Source organism: Takifugu flavidus, chromosome 12 (assembly GCF_003711565.1).
Source record: "Takifugu flavidus isolate HTHZ2018 chromosome 12, ASM371156v2, whole genome shotgun sequence".
In the NCBI taxonomy this organism is placed as follows: Eukaryota; Metazoa; Chordata; class Actinopteri; order Tetraodontiformes; family Tetraodontidae; genus Takifugu; species Takifugu flavidus.
Window position 1 is genome coordinate 6,852,528 of NC_079531.1, and position 17,262 is coordinate 6,869,789.

The 17,262-nt window shown below is 45.4% G+C and overlaps 3 protein-coding genes and 1 non-coding gene across 5 annotated transcripts in view; 1 reads left to right on the forward strand and 3 right to left on the reverse strand.

Annotated features, from left to right (window-relative positions):
- The window catches only part of stx1a (syntaxin 1A (brain)), a 29,656-nt gene extending 18,062 nt beyond the window's left edge, over window positions 1–11,594 (reverse strand). For both annotated transcript variants that reach the window (XM_057050724.1, XM_057050725.1), the window contains exons 1-2: window positions 11,366–11,594; window positions 3,139–3,216 (exon numbers count right to left, since the gene is read on the reverse strand). In XM_057050724.1, the coding sequence (XP_056906704.1) occupies window positions 3,139–3,216; window positions 11,366–11,395 (108 nt within the window). In that variant the 5' untranslated portion in view covers window positions 11,396–11,594. The remainder of the gene's footprint in view (window positions 1–3,138; window positions 3,217–11,365) is intronic.
- Window positions 398–470, reverse strand: trnar-acg (transfer RNA arginine (anticodon ACG)). Its single transcript has one exon. It is a non-coding gene; the product is annotated as a tRNA-Arg (tRNA).
- On the forward strand, window positions 11,482–17,247 carry dnajc30b (DnaJ (Hsp40) homolog, subfamily C, member 30b). Its single transcript, XM_057050723.1, has 2 exons — window positions 11,482–11,615; window positions 15,650–17,247. The coding sequence occupies exon 2, from the start codon at window positions 15,652–15,654 to the stop codon at window positions 16,681–16,683; it is 1,032 nt and encodes a 343-aa protein (XP_056906703.1). The 5' UTR covers window positions 11,482–11,615; window positions 15,650–15,651; the 3' UTR covers window positions 16,684–17,247.
- bud23 (BUD23 rRNA methyltransferase and ribosome maturation factor) lies at window positions 12,387–15,243 on the reverse strand. Its single transcript, XM_057050728.1, has 12 exons — window positions 15,049–15,243; window positions 14,792–14,829; window positions 14,436–14,531; window positions 14,176–14,258; window positions 13,902–13,998; window positions 13,729–13,825; window positions 13,594–13,644; window positions 13,431–13,516; window positions 13,171–13,216; window positions 13,029–13,090; window positions 12,672–12,755; window positions 12,387–12,573 (listed from the first exon to the last, which is right to left on the reverse strand). Exons 1-12 carry the CDS (start codon window positions 15,094–15,096, stop codon window positions 12,519–12,521), a joined length of 843 nt encoding a protein of 280 aa, XP_056906708.1. The 5' UTR covers window positions 15,097–15,243; the 3' UTR covers window positions 12,387–12,518.
- Window positions 17,248–17,262: the final 15 nt, after the last annotated feature.

A 17,262-nucleotide genomic window follows, 5' to 3' on the forward strand; every position in this document is an offset into this window, starting at 1 on the left:
CCTGGAAACGTCTCCATTAGCAGTTCAGACCTGTAAAGATTTGCTCCCATAGCAGCAGTAGTGAAATCAAGGATGATGACTCGGGTTCTGGTTGATATCAGTGGTGTTTTATGATGGTCGGGGCAGGTCGGTTAGCTTCTGTGCACCACAGCAGTGGTCCGACAAAAAAGTGCCAGATCAAATTCCCCACCCGGATAATGGAGTCAGGAGTTAAAATAAATAAAGCTCAGCTGGACCCTCAGCTGAATGTGCAACAGAAGAATCTTTAACCCCAGGAAAGGAGACCGTGCCTCCTGCTCAAAGACAGCTGTGATATGTTCCAATCCCATTATGTAAAAAACAAGAGGATGCATACAAAGAACATGTGTCATTGCTGCTCCTAATGATTAAAATGTTACGAGCCAGCCAGGAGTCGAACCTAGAATCTTCTGATCCGTAGTCAGACGCGTTATCCATTGCGCCACTGGCCCACAAAATCAATGCAACTGCACCTCTAAATATGAGTAGATTCTAGCTGATTTCAGGCCTGTCGCTCCTTTAAACCCACTCACTTCAGGTTCCTACAGGCTGTGAGCAGCTTTCACCAAAAGCATGAACTGTTCTTTCACGAATCCTAAACACATCACAGGAAACTGACCCCGGATGTGCGCTTCACATCATCACCTGTCACCTGCTTTGGGTCTGACATTCTGACCGAGGTCTCTCCTCCTCCTCTGATTCAGTCAGCAGCTGGATAACAGCAGGTCACAGCTGTCGTCGACTTCACCAGACTGTCATCCATTCCTGGTCACCCTCCCCTCCTCTCCGCCTGCACTGCCACACATCTGTCTGCGGGCGCTCCCTCTTGGTTTTGACATTTCCCACTCACCTTTCACCTCTACCACCTCTGCGCTCCCGTCTTCCTGGCTCCCCTACTTTCTTTTCCAACTCTTTGCTTATTACTCTGTCGTTATCACTTTAATTGGGTATCTGTTTTACTGGGGAAAAAACAAAATAATTAGCTCTGAAAATCCACCAGGGAGAGTCCGGGCACACCGAGGTAGGCTGAAATAAATCCCCACTTGGGTTTAGAGGGATGGAAAAGTTATTAATCAGGAGTGAGCAGGAAAAGAAAGAGGGGAGAAAGTGAGGAAGGTAAGTGAGCAAGAGATGAAATCACTTAGAAACCATGTTAGTGAGTCACAGCGTGTCTCTCAGGTCTCATAAAACATCAGGAAAATCTTATTGCTGTGGCAGATAAACCAATTCCAGCAACGATGCAGAAACAGAGGCATTTCTTTGTGAACCTGACATTTGCATACACACTCGCAGGAACATATTTCTGCGCGCGACCTGCCGAGCATTTCTGGACGGGATCCTCTTGGTAAAGATAAGAAAGGCTAGAGGCAGTGGTGAGCCCTCTTGCCTTCATTTCTCATCATATGGTGAAGAATCCGCACCACAAAAAGAGAAGATCGCTCAGAATCCTGACAAAAGATTCTGTGCGATCCGCCACTAATTGATATGGTAAACAAGGACCAACAAGCTACATCTATCTAATCTACACTCTAATCTAAACTTTTTACATCGCAACGCACTCAGTACATTATTCAACCAGGAGAAATACTTGAATTTTTCTAGAAATTGCAACAGTAAATAGACACAAAGAAAATCCCTGAATTCAGAATCCGCACCCAGACTGGTGCCTCTGCTGTGAGGGTCCAAGGCAGCGGCCGTCTGTCTCCACCACCTGCTATCTGTCCAGTTCACTGATGAAAGCTTAATTAACGCGCCCAGTTGGGGCGAGAGTGCAATTACCTTCCCCGCGTCCTTCTGTCACGTGCTATCAGCCTGCGTCTGCATTTATAGCCATCCCTTTCCTCGCTTTCTCATTTCAGACAAATGTGAACATGTCATGTTCTGGACAAAAGAGACAGTGTCTGATAGTCTCTGACAGATCCTGACGAGCGCTGACGGAACAGAAAGTCCAAAAGATGTAGGAAGGATTTTCATACAAACTAGAGAAAGTGGATTAAAGCTGTTTAATTAGCATCCAAGTATTTTTTGGTTTCCATCTCAAATCTGGATGAACTTCCTTGAAAACCTCTGTCACAAATGCTGGGAGCTGCGGCCAAATTTCCCCTGGGCTGAGGTGGTGATACCTGACAGACATGGACTTTTAGGCTGTGGGAAGAGCAGAGCGGGTTCTGGCAAAGCTACTCGGGACTGCAGAGCTGTCCAAACACGGGCAGAAGAGCAGGAGGTGATAGAATAAAGGAGCCCTGCGTCTATTCATCACGTCACAACTGTGAGCTCAGACACACTGACATGCTGCCTATAGGTAGATTTTAAAAAAACCAAAACGTCTCAACAGGCCTGTGGAGTCATTTCGCAGCGACAATCACCTCTGTTGCTTAGTTACTACGGGAACGTTGCTGCGCGTCACAGGCGTTTATTTTTTTTTTTTTAATCGTGATTGCTTATCAGCGCACGGTGCGGCGACAGCTCGGACACAGATTATTTAAGCGGTCGTCTCGTGTTGCTTTGAAAAATGACATCAAAGCGCGGACAGTCAGAGCTCTTTCATAGCTGGACTGGTGATGCGTTCAAGCGCAGCTGCTCCGTCTCCACAGCAGCATTTGCAATGGTGATGCCGGGACTTCAAAGTTAATTCCCCCGCTTGCATTTAAAGAAAGCAAAAAAACAGAAGTAAAGTGTTACGACCTGCCGTAAATGCAGCACTGAGGCAAAAATCTGAAAAACCGTTCCATATGGACGGCACCTCCCACATTCTTCATCCGCTCGCAGCTGAATTATTCAGCATTTTAAAAACTAACTCAATCGCAGTGGGAGAGGAGCAGAGCAGCCCCGCTGACAGCTGCAACCTCGCTCGCTTTGTGTTCCCAGCATATTTGAACGGCACCAACAGGGAAACACACTCAAAAATGCATGCATTAATGCAGCTTTTGCCAGACCTATACGTCACCCTTCACAGGGACAGTAAAGCCGTGATGGTGACGCCATCGGCGGCGTCATTTTACTCAATGAAAGTGGTCGGAAATAAAACACATACACGTGGGGTTTTATTTTGACATGTGATGAGTAAATTCCATCAGCCCGTTGATGGATGGACGGGCCAGGAGCGTTGAAGGAACCCACCTGTTCAAAGAACTCGTCCATAAAACCTTTCTCCATCCCCACGGCGACTTCATCCTCCTCCTCTGCCATCTCCTTCCCCTTGAGGAAAACAGACACAAATGGGAATCAAGACACAAGTGAGAGCAGCAACACATAAGATCCACATTTGGTAAAAAAAAATTCCTGTTTCTTCTCTAAAATCTTACTAACACTCAAAGCAACTGGAAGAAACAGAAATGTATTGACTGAGGGGGGGAGGGGGGGGGGAGGAGGTGGAAACCTTCATTTTTATACAACCCAGCTGGAAGTCGGTGAAAATACTCTATAATCTATAACATAAAAAATATCTACCAATATTGTATCAGTTGTCTTCAGATACTTCTTTTTACAAAGACCTGAGGGACAATTTAGTGCCTCTGCTTGACAATAGAACCCTGAGAAAAAACACATCCACCCATGTAAAGTGTGAAATGTGCAGAGAAAGATGGGATGGCCTTCCGTTCATCTAAACACGCTCGGGCTATCTGATAAAATAAGATATAATCCAATTTACAACACGATAGCTAACGTGTCCTGACAGATGTCCTCGGGGATTCTTTCGGAGGACGAGTGTTCGCATCGTGGCCTTTAGAAACATTTGACAATGGTGGCTGGTGAAACTATAAGGAAAAAGAAGCTGAGAGAAGAAGTTGTGGCAGCAGGAGGCAGAGGAGGAGGAGGAGGAGGAGGAAGAGGGCAGGCGGGGAGTCAGAATGATCTCTGAAAGCACTGGTGCTGTGTTCTGCCTCCTCAGAGGGATGCAGTGTCTCCAGCAGAGAGGAGGGGACTCGGTTCGAGTGGTCAGTAGGGGAGAAGGCTGAACCCGCAGCCCTCTCCAGCATGTAGCCCCCCCCAGCATGTAGCCCCCCCCCGCTGGCAACAGGGAGGCTGAGAGGCTTGCTCAGACTTCCTCTGAGCCAGAAACACACCAACACAGAGTGGACGTTTAACACACAGGAGAAAGAAGACCTGGAAAAAAGCCCATCTGAGGCCGCGACCTCTGAGCGTCCCCGCCTCTGGAGCGAGACACCCGAGCAGGAGTGCCGGCCTTATTATACGGCTTATTAGATTTGAGAGTTGTTGTGAGCACGTGAAAATGAAAGGTGGTGCCTGCACATCTGGAGAAGAGCAGGAGGAGGAAGAGGAGCGAGAGGAGAAGCAGCAGGAAGAGGAGGAGGAGCATGAGGATGATGAGGATGGGAGCAACATCTACTGTCGTGCACGGCAGAATAAGAGGGGCAGAGGGACGGCTACTGAAAGCTGTGAAAATCCAGCTGCTCTTGTGTTAAACCTGTGACTCATGATTCTCTTTGACCCCTTGATCGAGTCCACATAAGAAATAAACGGTCTGAACCACAATTCATGTTCTCTGGACTCCACTGACGGCAGAAAGTATCCATCAAGATAGAAGCATTGGACGTTTTATTGGAATGTCATTTTCTTTAGATCTAATTCATAGCAGCGTTGCCAGGCTGCTGAGGGCGTCTGAGCCTCTGCTACGCGCTTTCATATTGCTGATGTCTAACCTTTCCGCTCAGTTCCTTCTTTCTTTTGGACCGATTATGCTGAACACGGGAAGCGTCATAAAAAAATTACACCGACATTCAGGTCAAGCATGGAGGGAGACGGCGGAGCGGCACTTTATTATTGTGCTTTTGTGTTTTTAATATTAAAGCAGACGAGTTTCCGAGCGGTTTCCTGCGGTCCCATCAGAAATGACTCATAAAAATCTGTGTCAACTGCACAGAGCAATACTGAACATATAACCAGGTTCATTATCATACCACGCAGCCTGGTAACATCTACAACGGTCGCCCGCACACGTTTTTATGACAGCTTCTGTGCTTTTTAGAACGGACAAATGTGATATTAAATGATCAATGAACCATTAACTTTTCTAATGCTTCCGCCTGTGACGGGGAGCACTTTAGCCGACAAAGGATGATGCGTCCCTCGTTTTTGTGGAAAGCTCTCCTCAGTACCGTTGCAGCTGCGCAGCGACCAACTGGCTCTGTTACACGCCCCTTTCTGTTGTGACGTTGTTTGCACGGCGATTTCATTGATCACGCTGGTCAGTGGTAATATTGGTGTTTGTTCCTGTTGCATAGATGGGAGGAGTCATTAACGTGCTTCCTTTGACTTTGGGTGCGTGTGCTTTGAAGAGGGAAGGTATTAGCTTAGCATTGGCTGCCGATGCTTTAAGGGCCCATCCAAGGTTAGCGCTTTCAGGCGTGCGCTGCACTCGAGGCACACGATCAGATCCAGATGCCGCTATTGACACTCTCACCATTGCCATCTGCAGATGCTTATTGTCGAAGGCTCTGATGAAACTTCACAAGAGGGACCGATCCACCAGCACTTACTGCCAGAGAGCCTCACTCAAACTGCACTTGAAACCAGCATCAAGGACCAGACTCAGATCGATCTATCTGATCATTTGATGTCCTTTAATAAGACGGGCAACTCAAACTGGGAGTTCACAGGAAGTGACACAACAAACTGTTCTGCTGTTCTATTTTGCAAAAAAACCCAAAAAAAACCCATCTTCCTGGAGTGTTAATATGTAGAAACTGTAGTTTTAAGAACAGTTTTGGAGGGATAATTAAACTCCTACCTCTAAAATAACAGGAATTAACCATGACATAAGTGTATGTTTACTAGCCGAAGGCACAAAGCAACACCTGCCATTGTTAAAGGTCAAATGCACATTGTTTTAATTACAGCTCCTTGTCCAAAAGACATCCATCCATCACAGTGTCATTCCCATAAATTTAAATGACAAAAGCCAACAGACTTGAATTCAACACATGCATTTTGTTTGCAGCAGTTATCTGGTCAGGCCACGTTGCCGACATTTGTAAAGACGGTGCTTTTAAAAACCAGAGCCAGGTTAACACAAGCGAGTTCAGCATATGCGTGCGGCAGAAGAAGAATGTGGGTGGGAGAGGAGATGAAGCACAGGCACAGCGGCGCCACCACACAGTCCAACAATTTCCGAACAATCCTCTTCAATGTCCTCCCCCTTTTCGACGTCTTCCTTTCTCCCTCTCCCTCCCTGCCTGCCATCTATCACCTCCTTCTCTCACGCTCTCCTTCCTCCAGACTTCAGCTTCGGAGCAGCAGCTGGCCCACACATCACTGCTACCTTCATCTCCGGCTCCCTCCCTCACGCCTTCATCTTTTCTTTTATATCTCTTTTTATTCTTAGTCAGAGGCGTGCGAACATTCATTTAGCCGATAAACGGTTTACTTCCTATCTCTTCCGGTTAATCTCCATTTTCTTTCATCCTTCTGCCTCGCTCACAACTTCGTAACTTTTCGGAGCGTTATCACAGAAGATGTGCCATTAAAATGGATCTGAAGGCATTTATAAATAACCCGGCGACATAATAACCTCTAAATGGGATCCAGAAAAATCAATAAAAATCCATTTCAAGCTATTTAAATGTCTGCCGATTCTCATAGAGGCAACTTATTTCTGCCAAGGAGACGCAGACGAGATGAGTGACCTTTCGTGCACGACAGTGGTTGCTTACTCCCATCTGTGCCGGGGACCCCGTCAATGGCGTGCACGTACGGAAGCGTGGGCTGTCGACGTGCCTTTTGGCATTGCAGGAACGAGAAGAGAAGAGCCTGGATTTGATCGCAGGCAGGGAAAACAGAAGTAATATGTTCTTACACCACAGCGGTCTTCTTAGAGGCCTCAGCCTGCAACTTCCTGACCACGAGGAATTGTGGGGGGGGGGGGGGGGGAGAAAGCAACATCTGGAGATACACGGTCAACCATCAAGAGGAGCCAAGATACCTGATGGCACCAAACAAAACTGGACACCAGTGAGTCAGGAAGAACAGAAGGCGACCCTTTTGTAGGAGGTTGTCGTGTGCTGGTCACTCTGTCGCACCTGCTGTCGAATTCTTCTGCACCAAAGCAGCCAATAGTTTTATTTTTTCAAAATCTAGATTTAAAAGATGCTTCCATAACTGCCAGACGCGCAGTTCAAACAGCTCAAAACAGCTGAAATAAAGAAATCCTATTCAATTTTGGTGTGTTCCAGCAGCACTGCTCAACATCGGGCCATTGATACTGAAACTACCTGCGGCATTAGCAGCCGGCAGACATCGGACCGCTGTGACCCCGATCTCATTTGCAAAGACAGATATGTTCCTGGTGAAATGCCAGACCAGTCATACTCATTTCGTGGCTCATTAATGCAATTATTCAGCCTCTCTGTGCTGACGAATAATGTGTTTTTGAGGGTGTCGAGTACGCCTCATGCTAAGCAGTGACAACATCGAAAAAGAAAGAGGTAGCTGCAGGTTTACAGTCAACCGGCATTACATATAGGACGAGCCGGTCCTCTACGTCTCAAATGCCCAAAACAGGACCTCGGCATCATTTAAAGATTCTTTGAGAGCTGGACGCCACTCATCTAAATAAGACCGGAGGAGGGACTTATTGTTTTACTGCATCCGGCTACCAGAGGGCAGCAGAGGCTCTGGTGACTTTGAGGTCTTATTAATGTTCTATTAAACCACACTACATAATTCAAACATTTTAACATATCATATCTGTATTTCCCTAATAAAGATCCATTTTGTACATGGATAAGCCATTATTTCCTTTCAGAACACTTATCACCAGTCATCCATCTGTAGGATATCAGGAGTCCTGGTACAACACAACGTGTCTGTGTGTATGTGTGTGTTTTAATGTTCGTGATTATTGCTTTAATTTCTCCATCGGCCTGGGAGGTCTCCCAATGTTTGAGCTGAAGATTAGAGCGGCACCAGAAAGACATGAGCTGAATGGGGAGCTTCAGCGTGCAGCCCTTCCTCATTTCTCTCACGTGCCGGCGCTGATTGTGGAGGACGAAGGCTTGTTTGTGGCTGTGAGCGCCGCCGCCGCCGCCGCCTCCTGATGCTTTCAAAGATCTGAGGCAGAACAAATCAAAGCCTTTGACCTCCACTCTCGTCATATACGTGAGGATCAGGACAAGACACGAGAGGAAATAGACTTAGAAAGGGTGAAAGGGAGGGGTTAGATGTTAGCATTTCCTGGGGGGGGGGCGGTAATCAAAAGAAACAAAAGAGTCAACGACGCACGGCCCGTGTCAGAGCCCCACATCCATGCCATTAGTTAATGTGTCACTCTAAAGCCAAACACGCAAATACACACACACTCACACAGCTGTCTGAACATGGCTGCACTGAGCAGACAGGAGGAGAGAAAAGAAGATAAAAAAGAGGACAGGAAGTCTTCGTGATATATCGCTGATCAGGAACGAGCAAAGCACAATAATGGCAGGATCTTATCATTACCGAGAGGATGCGCACAAGGAAAAGGCCGTCATTAAGGAGAGACTGGGGGTGGGGGGGGGGGTGGGGGGGGGGGGGGTCAAGATACGGTCATAATAAAGAGCTGAGACACATCAGAAAAGAAGAATCAGGGGACTGACTCATTGAACGGACTCTCAGTGGAGAGTAAATAAAAATCCCTAATAACTTCATCAGCATATTTTCTCCCTGTAGATTTCAGAGCGCGACGAGGGCCGATAAACAAAGCTTATCTGCGCCATCTGTCACTAAAACACTCGGCCAACTGGGAGCGATGGGACCAGGTGAGCGGGACAGGCTGTCTGGCCGCCTCGGTTGCCGAGTCTGTCTGGGGTTTTCTTTTTTGGGAGAGCGGCTAACGCGCTAATGGAGGAGCCGGCGTTCAGGCAGGTGTTGGGCTCATAAAGCACCTTTATGTGCATAAAAGAGACGTTGAAGCCGTCAGAGTTGTGGGCCTCAAGCACATATGAGCGAAATGCAATTTCCTGCCAAAATGACAAACACGCACATGGAAGAGCAAACTCAGTGTGACTCAACAAAAACACACACACAGAAGCTACAGGATCCACACAACTCCTCCCTTTTGCCTGCGTTATATTCACAGGTTCCAACGAGTACTTTAAGGACTGTCTGATTTATAAGCACTGAAGCAGCTAGAATAAAAGTATATTATACATTTGTTTACACTACAGAAGACAAAGCTCCCAAAATCATATTAAACTGAGCAAATCCAATAATGGGCTAAGATGAATGAGCTTATGACACATTCATTTCATAAACTGTCCAGTATTTGCAATACTCGTAAAAGTTTAAAGAAAGTTCTAAGAGTTAGTCGTATACTTTTAGAGATGAGATTGAGGTTTGCCGCTTAGCTCTATAAACCATTAAAAGAAACAAGCCCCCAGCTGGGTGTTGTAGTCAACACAGTCTTTGGTATCACTCCACCCAGCTGCTTCTCCCCTTTCACAGGACTACAAACATGGCTGTGGTCACATTAGGGTCTACACCTGGACCACTGCGAATGAACACCACTGTCATGTCCTTTGATGTGTGTGTGTGTGTGTGTGTGTGTGTGTGTGTGTGTGTGTGTGTGTGTGTTGTGTGTGTGTGTGTGTGTGTGTGTGGACTGCAGCGGCCTCTTTGGGACCGGACTTCAAAAGGATGACTCTGAACTCAATCCTCTCTGGAACATCACCATTATTCCCAGAGCAAGACTTCCAGTCTGGTCTCTGGTCTGATGGGATTTCAGCAGAGCTGTTTGGGAACACGTTCCCACAGCGGCGGAACACGATGCTGTTCTGCTGCCTCGGGCACAAGAGGAATGTTACACATCTGCCCGTGGCCGTGAGGAAAGAAGATTATGTTGACACTGACAAGATTCCGGAAAGAAAAGCTACTTTTATTCTTTGCTGCCGCGCCTGTGAGTCCCACCGCCAGAGTTCACCTTAAAATACGCCCGGAAGGACACGGAGATCGATCCTGGAGTAACCTCAAAAACCTCCTATTGAGATCAGCTGGCTGCAAATTAAGATCCAATTTGAGCCCCATCTTTGATTTATAGAAACAAACAACGCTCAAAGCACTCAAGTGTAAGAACTCGAATGACTTTTTTGTAATAATAGATTCCTCCTTCTGTATTCCAGGCAACAGTCCAATAAACTGATCAATAGTCATTAAATAGCCATAAATAACTCATCACTATTAGTCATCATTAATTTGGAGCTTTTATGCAATAATGTGCGGCATCCTTTACAATTATCTGTTGCTAGAAGGGAAAATCCATCCGTTGTCTTTAGATCTGGACCAGAACGCTGGAAATCGGTTCTACTGGAAATGTCCCAGCCGGAATCAGAGACGCGATCAAGAATGAACCAGGACAATAAATCTGTCAGCAATGACCATTCTGATAACCCACCAACAGCCTGACCAGCCAGTCTGGCTCATTTTTCATCTCTCCACCCCTCCCTGTCTTTGTCACACACACACACACACACACACACACACACACACACACACACAATGGCTGGGTCGTTTTTTCCTCGAGGCCAATTGATGGCAAGATCTTTCCTGACATCTGAGGAGCTGTAAATTGTTTGCCTATCTTTTCAGCCTAGCTACCCACTACGGAGCTCTGACAATGGACACTTAACCACGCGCGCGCGCGCGCGCGCAAACACACGCGCACAAGCATCAGTCTCCAGGAAGGATGATTTTCATATATAGTAATTGTTCTGACCCAAAAGGCTGCTCAAACTTGAAGATTTTCTTGCAAATAGGAACAAAATGATCACAGATGTGGACTAAACTCCTAAAACCCACACACCTCGGTATTTAGAAGACACCTGTGCGGCTGGAGGACATTTAACAACTAAACATTGGCTCACTGGGACCAATTTATATCGGAGTCACGCGCCCATAGATGGCCTAATCGATCAAACCAATCACATGTAGATCTCAACACCTGTCGCCCCGTAACAGGTCTATATCCCTTTAAATTGCTCAAGTACAGACGGTGGCTTTTAAAGTGAATGAAGCAAAAACAAAAATGATTTTCCTTTCTTTCACCTTTCAAACTCTCTCTCAGACGAGACGTGGGACCAGTGCGAGAAAACGCTGAAGACGAGGATTAAAGTGATTTCCCTCGCTGCCAGAGAGAATAAAAGGGTTTTAGCCGGGATTACAGATGTGCGGTCATTAATCAGCGGCGGGATTTGGTGCCGACTGACGCGCACGGAGCGCTGACGCGGACCGCGTCGCTCAGAAACCACAACTGTTGCTCCAGCAGCAAAACTGAGCTCTGCTTTGCTTTTCTGGGGCTTTTGGAGAGCCCGAATCCCTCCGAACAGGTGGCGGCAACAATCAAACACCAACTTACATGTCGAAGTTCTTGCATGCGGTCCTTCATGGCTGCGGAAATCCCTGCTGTTCCCTGCCGTCCTCCTCGTCTCGTGGATGGGAGAGGTGGTGATGGAGCGGGGCGGAGGCCGACGCGATGGAGTGAGAGCGAGCGGGGAGAGGATGCGCGCTGATCGGCGGTGATTGTTTTTTCTCTCCCCCACTCCCCCCTCTTCAGACGCTCGGATGGTGGAACCACTTTTGACGGAGCCGAGTGACGCGCACCAAAGGTGAGGCGAGGCCTTCCGCCGTTAACCCATTACACGCCGACGACTTCCTTCTCAACCAACGGATCTTTTTGGTTTGAAACTGTTCTCCATCGATAGGTCTTATTTTGTTTGAGTCCGGTCAGCTCGACGGGATAACGACTTGTTTTGCCACTATAAAAACACTTTAGAATTTGAGAATCGATCGAGCAGGTTCGGGGATAACGCCCAGGTGGCTCGCAAAGCGCCGTGCAGTGACCCCTTGTGGTCAAATGTGGCATTGAACCAATTTAAGCGTTAACGACCTCAGACTAAAAAGCAATTATCATCAAATTGCGTCAATTAAACGAATTTTTATATTTGTGTATTCTCATACAAGCCCGCCTGGAGCTTAAATATATTAAATATAAATATATTAATGGCTAAGGTTTTATGCTTAGTTTAGACTTTCTTATCGTCCTGTTTAATTTGGCTATTGAGTCGCCCATTTGAGAACAAAACACACAAAATCTAAACATTTTAAGACGTTATGGGCTAAAATGGATTGTATTATTTTGCAAGGTTGATTCTGTGTCCTGCATAAACAACAAACAACAAACTGATCTCTGCATATGTGTATTTGTGTAAATGCTGCAGATTATATAATAACCAGCTCCCCTTATTAATTTCTTAGTTTATTTCTGACAATGCTGGTGATTTAAAATCTAGCTTCTTTGCAGACCATCTGTCTACCAGCCAAATATATGAAGACTGTGACCTTCACTTTAGAAACAAATTGCCACACCCAGATAGTAATGCAACTGTCTTCCACGATGTTTTAATTTAATCTCATCTTTGGGCAGCAAAGAGATGCAAATTAAACTCCAGTTTGAAGTTTCAGGGGTGACCCTGTGCATGTCAATGTGGCTACAGCTGCACGAGTCATAGCTAAAAATGAGGTCTCCTCTGACGTCCAGTATATTTTGTGTCGGGTCGAACGTTCCTGCAGGCCAACAGACAGAGAGCAGGTGTCAGCACATTACGCAACACAGCCAATATTCAAAATGAAGTCTTAATATTTCCACACAATCATGTTCGTACCGTCCTTGTCGCCTCCTCCGCTCCTTCTTCTCCAAGATCCAATCTTTACCTTTCTTGGCCGATTTCCCCTTCATGTTTCTGAATCTGGATGTGTAAAATTAAAAATATGGTTTATTAACATGCTTAAAATGGCCGTTGTTAGAGAACTCCAGTTTACGTGTCCGACATTATTAAGGAGGAACAACATGAATTTGTCGAAGGCAGGAAAAGCTGTCTGACAAGATTTCAAGTCAGACAACACGACAACCTCTCGTTTCCTGTTGGTCGTCTGGCGTCATTAAGGCAGGTATGCCTCAACCTGCATCAATCAAGGCCCAGACCAAATGAACAGCAACAAAAGCATCAAACTATTGTTACCTTTGTCCTGAAAACTGGACTTGGTTTTGAACTGTTCTCTCTGACGTTTCGGATCCTAACCCCTGGAATTTGTAAAGAAATTCAAGAAATTATCAAATGGGGAAAAAGGAGAATCCAGCGAAATCTGGTGTTTGCTTCTTACTTTAGGAAGGACTCCTGTTACTCCAGCAAACAGACACAAGAAGAACCTAAAAGAAACAATCAGGGCGTGTGAACATCCATTTCAAGGTGCGATGATTTATCACAGCTACCGCGACACTTGAGTCGATATGAATGTCATCTTGTTCTAATTAGGCAGCTTTCAGCCACACTGGTGCCGATTTCACAGTCAATTAGGATGCAATCAATTGCAGTTATGTACAGATAAAGGTGGGATGGTAAAAGCTTCCAGTGGCCACTGACTTTTTCGCCTTACTGCTGTTGGGGTAATCTACCACCATGCCTCCGCTGAAGCCCGCTTTCATGGCCTGTGTTGTGATCAGCTCCAACTTGAGAGGGGAGGAAAAGTGACTGTAAGTAAAAGAATATTAATTAAAATGTGCTTTTATTATCGCAGGTGTGTCACCTGTTCTGAGTTCTCTGGATAGAGCTGAAAAACAGCACGTGAGCCTCTTGACTGAAAGACAAAAAAAAAGAAGTTGCTATATTATTTAATAACACATATTGATGTTTGTGGTCTAGCAGAGTAAAATGTGATCACCAGAGATGAATACAGAGTACTGAAGAATCTGTAGAGTCTCTTTGGAGGACTGTGTGTCCTCTTGTCAGCATTACAGAGCCACTGCAGGGCAGAAATACTGCAGGAGGTGAAAGAAATCTTTAGTTAAAATGAGGTAGAATGGAACAAAAATCAAGAGGGACTATGTTCTTCACCTGACGCAGCCGTCAAAAGTACCAGGTCGAAAAGGAACACCTTGTCCCATGTCCCCCAATAAAAGGCCCCCCTCTACCTCTCTGTCCAATGCAACATCTGACACAGAACAATAGTTAAACAAGGGGAAGATATTTCATTTAATTTCATGTTAAACAATGCCTGATTTTACAAAAGAAAAACCAAACCAAACAAAAACAAACCCACTTATTCCCCCACGGTTCATTTTTGCTCAGTTATTGGGAAAAAAAAGCAACATTTAATTGTCAAACTAACCCAGCATTGCGGTGCTTATGTCCATCCCGACCCAGTAATGTCCCTCCTCTGACAGGTAGTCTCCACTGAGACCAGACCCACAGCTGACGGAGCACAATAAAATAGTGTTTACAGTATACTGAAATGACTTGGATGATAAAACAATACAGAATCCTGTTTATACAATTCAAAATCAAACCATTGTATTTGATTAAAGTAGAGCTGCCAATATTGGTGAGAGGAGGTTCAGAATGTGTTGTTACATTTAGAAATACACTCACCCAACGTCTAACAGGTAGCATGACTGCCCCTCTGGCAGGTTTAACAGCTCTACAGCTCTCTCTGACATCTGGGTCTGAATCTCAATCATTCGAGAGCTGAGAAATATCACGAAGCACAGAAATTTGAATTATTGCAAAGACACACACGGACACGAACTCAGATTAAACTGAATATTGAATTGAAAGCAAATTAGAGCCACATTATTCCAAATAACTAAAGAGCTAAACATTAGGAGCTTGCACAAAGCAGCTGGTAGTAGATCTAAAAGGAACAAAGATCCAAATAACTATGCAGAAAAAGATTTCATTGTCATAACATTCAACACTGAAACTGACTTTATAAGAAAATAACTCACTTCTGAGAATATTTCTTAGCCTCCTGTTCATTGTAGAACTGTGGAGACGAGAACATATATGATCAAATAAAGCAAACACAACAAAATTGCTTGCCACCATCAGGTTGAAGTTGATTAATTTGACTGTAAATACTTCAGAAACACCGGTGGCATATCTCGAAAAATGGTTTTAAAGGCCATTTTACACCGAAAAAACATACAACATTAGCTTTAGCATCGGTTAGCAGATTCAACTTTTAACAAGCTTAGGTACTGACCACTTCTGGAGGAGCTGAGTGTTCAGGACGTCGACAACTAGAAGCCATATTTGTTTTATCTACACATTTATCCGGTGTCCAGTAAGAAATCTATAATATATCTGCAAATTAAGTTTAACAACAGAGGTCCCACATGTGAAGCGAAGACGTCACAAACAAGCGACGCAGAACGACTTCTTCGTTCCATTTAATAAAAGTAGGTTTATACACGCCATAATACCGCCATCTACTGTAAAACAATAAACTACATTTGGTGCAACATTTTGCCACCATCTACAGACCTAAAAACGCTTGCATAATACGAAACAGTCTGTAAAAACACGATATAATTTTACTCATATTTGGGTACAATTGTCATTTTCCAATGATATTGATTTTATTTTTTATTTTAACAGGAAAAAGAAACCTATTATAAAATTTAAAAAAAATCAAAGCATCGAATTGTGTTATTGTATTAATCTTATTTCGATCCAAATGACCGAGAACTACATTTTCTTTCCGTAAACATCGACTCTTATTGGCGCCTTTTCGTGTGACGTTGCCGGATGCGGCGTGTTGTCTTCCGGTGTTGTCATCCCTAACCCCGACCCATTCATGGTAGAAATGGCAGAGGTCGGACACCGGCTGCTGAGTGGAGCATACCGATTCACCGCTGTCAGAAACAGCCATGCTTTACCGGCGTGCAGCGGCGACAGCCCCGGTTCTTCCGACCTTCGGGTAAGAGAGGAAACAACCCCGGAAAGACGTGAATCTCTGTCGGTGACTGACAGACGAGCAACACAAAACAAAACAACGACACTTTGGAGAGACAGAACTCAAAGTGAACACTGGCTGGCGGGTTTGTGTTGTGTCGTGCACGAATCAGCAGGACAACAGCTTCTCCTCCACCAGCAGCTGCTTGCTAGGAGGAAGACTTTGTGGTCCAGAAGGGCAGTGTCGGTCAACCTTGACGCCTTCAGGTACCCTCACCAGGACAGACTCTTCAGCACGGTTATATTTCTTCTGACAGATCAGGGGTCACATATACTGAGAAGGCACCGTGCATTGTTTGCACCTTGTAGAAGCTACAGTGGAAAGAATAATGATGCTGGTCCGCTGTACAGAAGCAGGACATCCTATTACGACATCCTCAGAGTGTCCCCCGGGGCCACACAGTCCCAGATCAAAACTGCCTACTACAAACAGTCCTTCATTTACCATCCTGACAAAAACCCCGGCAACAAGGCCGCCGTGCAGCGCTTCTCTGAGGTCAGCGAAGCCTACGCGGTGCTGGGCAACGTCACCCTGAGGAGGAAGTATGACCGTGGGATTCTGGGCCCGTCGGACCTCCAGAGCCCTGGGAGGCCCTTCTCCAAGGAGTCCACAGTGGGATCACCAGGCTTCAAACAGCAGCACAGAGCGCAGCAGTTCTCCCAGACTAGGGGGAAGGTCCACTTTGACTTTGACGCGTTCTATCAGGCTCACTACGGAGAACAGCTGCAGCGGGAGAAGGCCCTGAGAGCCAGGAGGAAGCAGATGCAGGAGCAGCAGGACAAGGCCCGCCTGAGTTGGAAGAAGGACAAAATGATGGAGATTGCGGCTGCCTTGTTGTTAACCACGGCTGGCCTCCTTTTTGTCAGTGTCAGTAAGCCCTGAAGTAGACTGAAAGGGAAGGTCTGAAAGGGAAGGTCTGACTCAAGTGTTGCACTTTCATTACGATTTTTGGTCACAGAAATCGATAGAACAGTTTAAACTGTTTCCTTTAAAAATTACAAACAGGTTAAACACGTTGAACACTGTAAAGCACTCATCATTTAACACTGTTTCGGTTACGTCGGAATCATCCAACAACTCTCAAAAAAGTCCTTTGTGAAGCACCTGCATAAAGACTCTCAAAGCTACTATTTTATTTTGCTATTTAGCTGCGTGAAGCCCAAAACAACGCACAGCTTATCCTCTCTTTTAGCACGGAAATCAAAACATGTCTGTAAATGTCTGTAAATTTGTATCTATTGTACAAATGAGATGGTTTATGTAAATGATATATGGAAAGCTCAGCCTGGCTGACCTCTAAAAACAATCTGAAAACAGATCTAATAATTAAAACAATGAATGTTGTGGTACCTTCATCTCTGCACCTAAATATGGGACACAGATGAATTGTTTTAATAAACGGCACAAGATTCTCTCATTTGGGAATCTGTGTGAAATATCGTGTTATTGGTCAACAGGAAA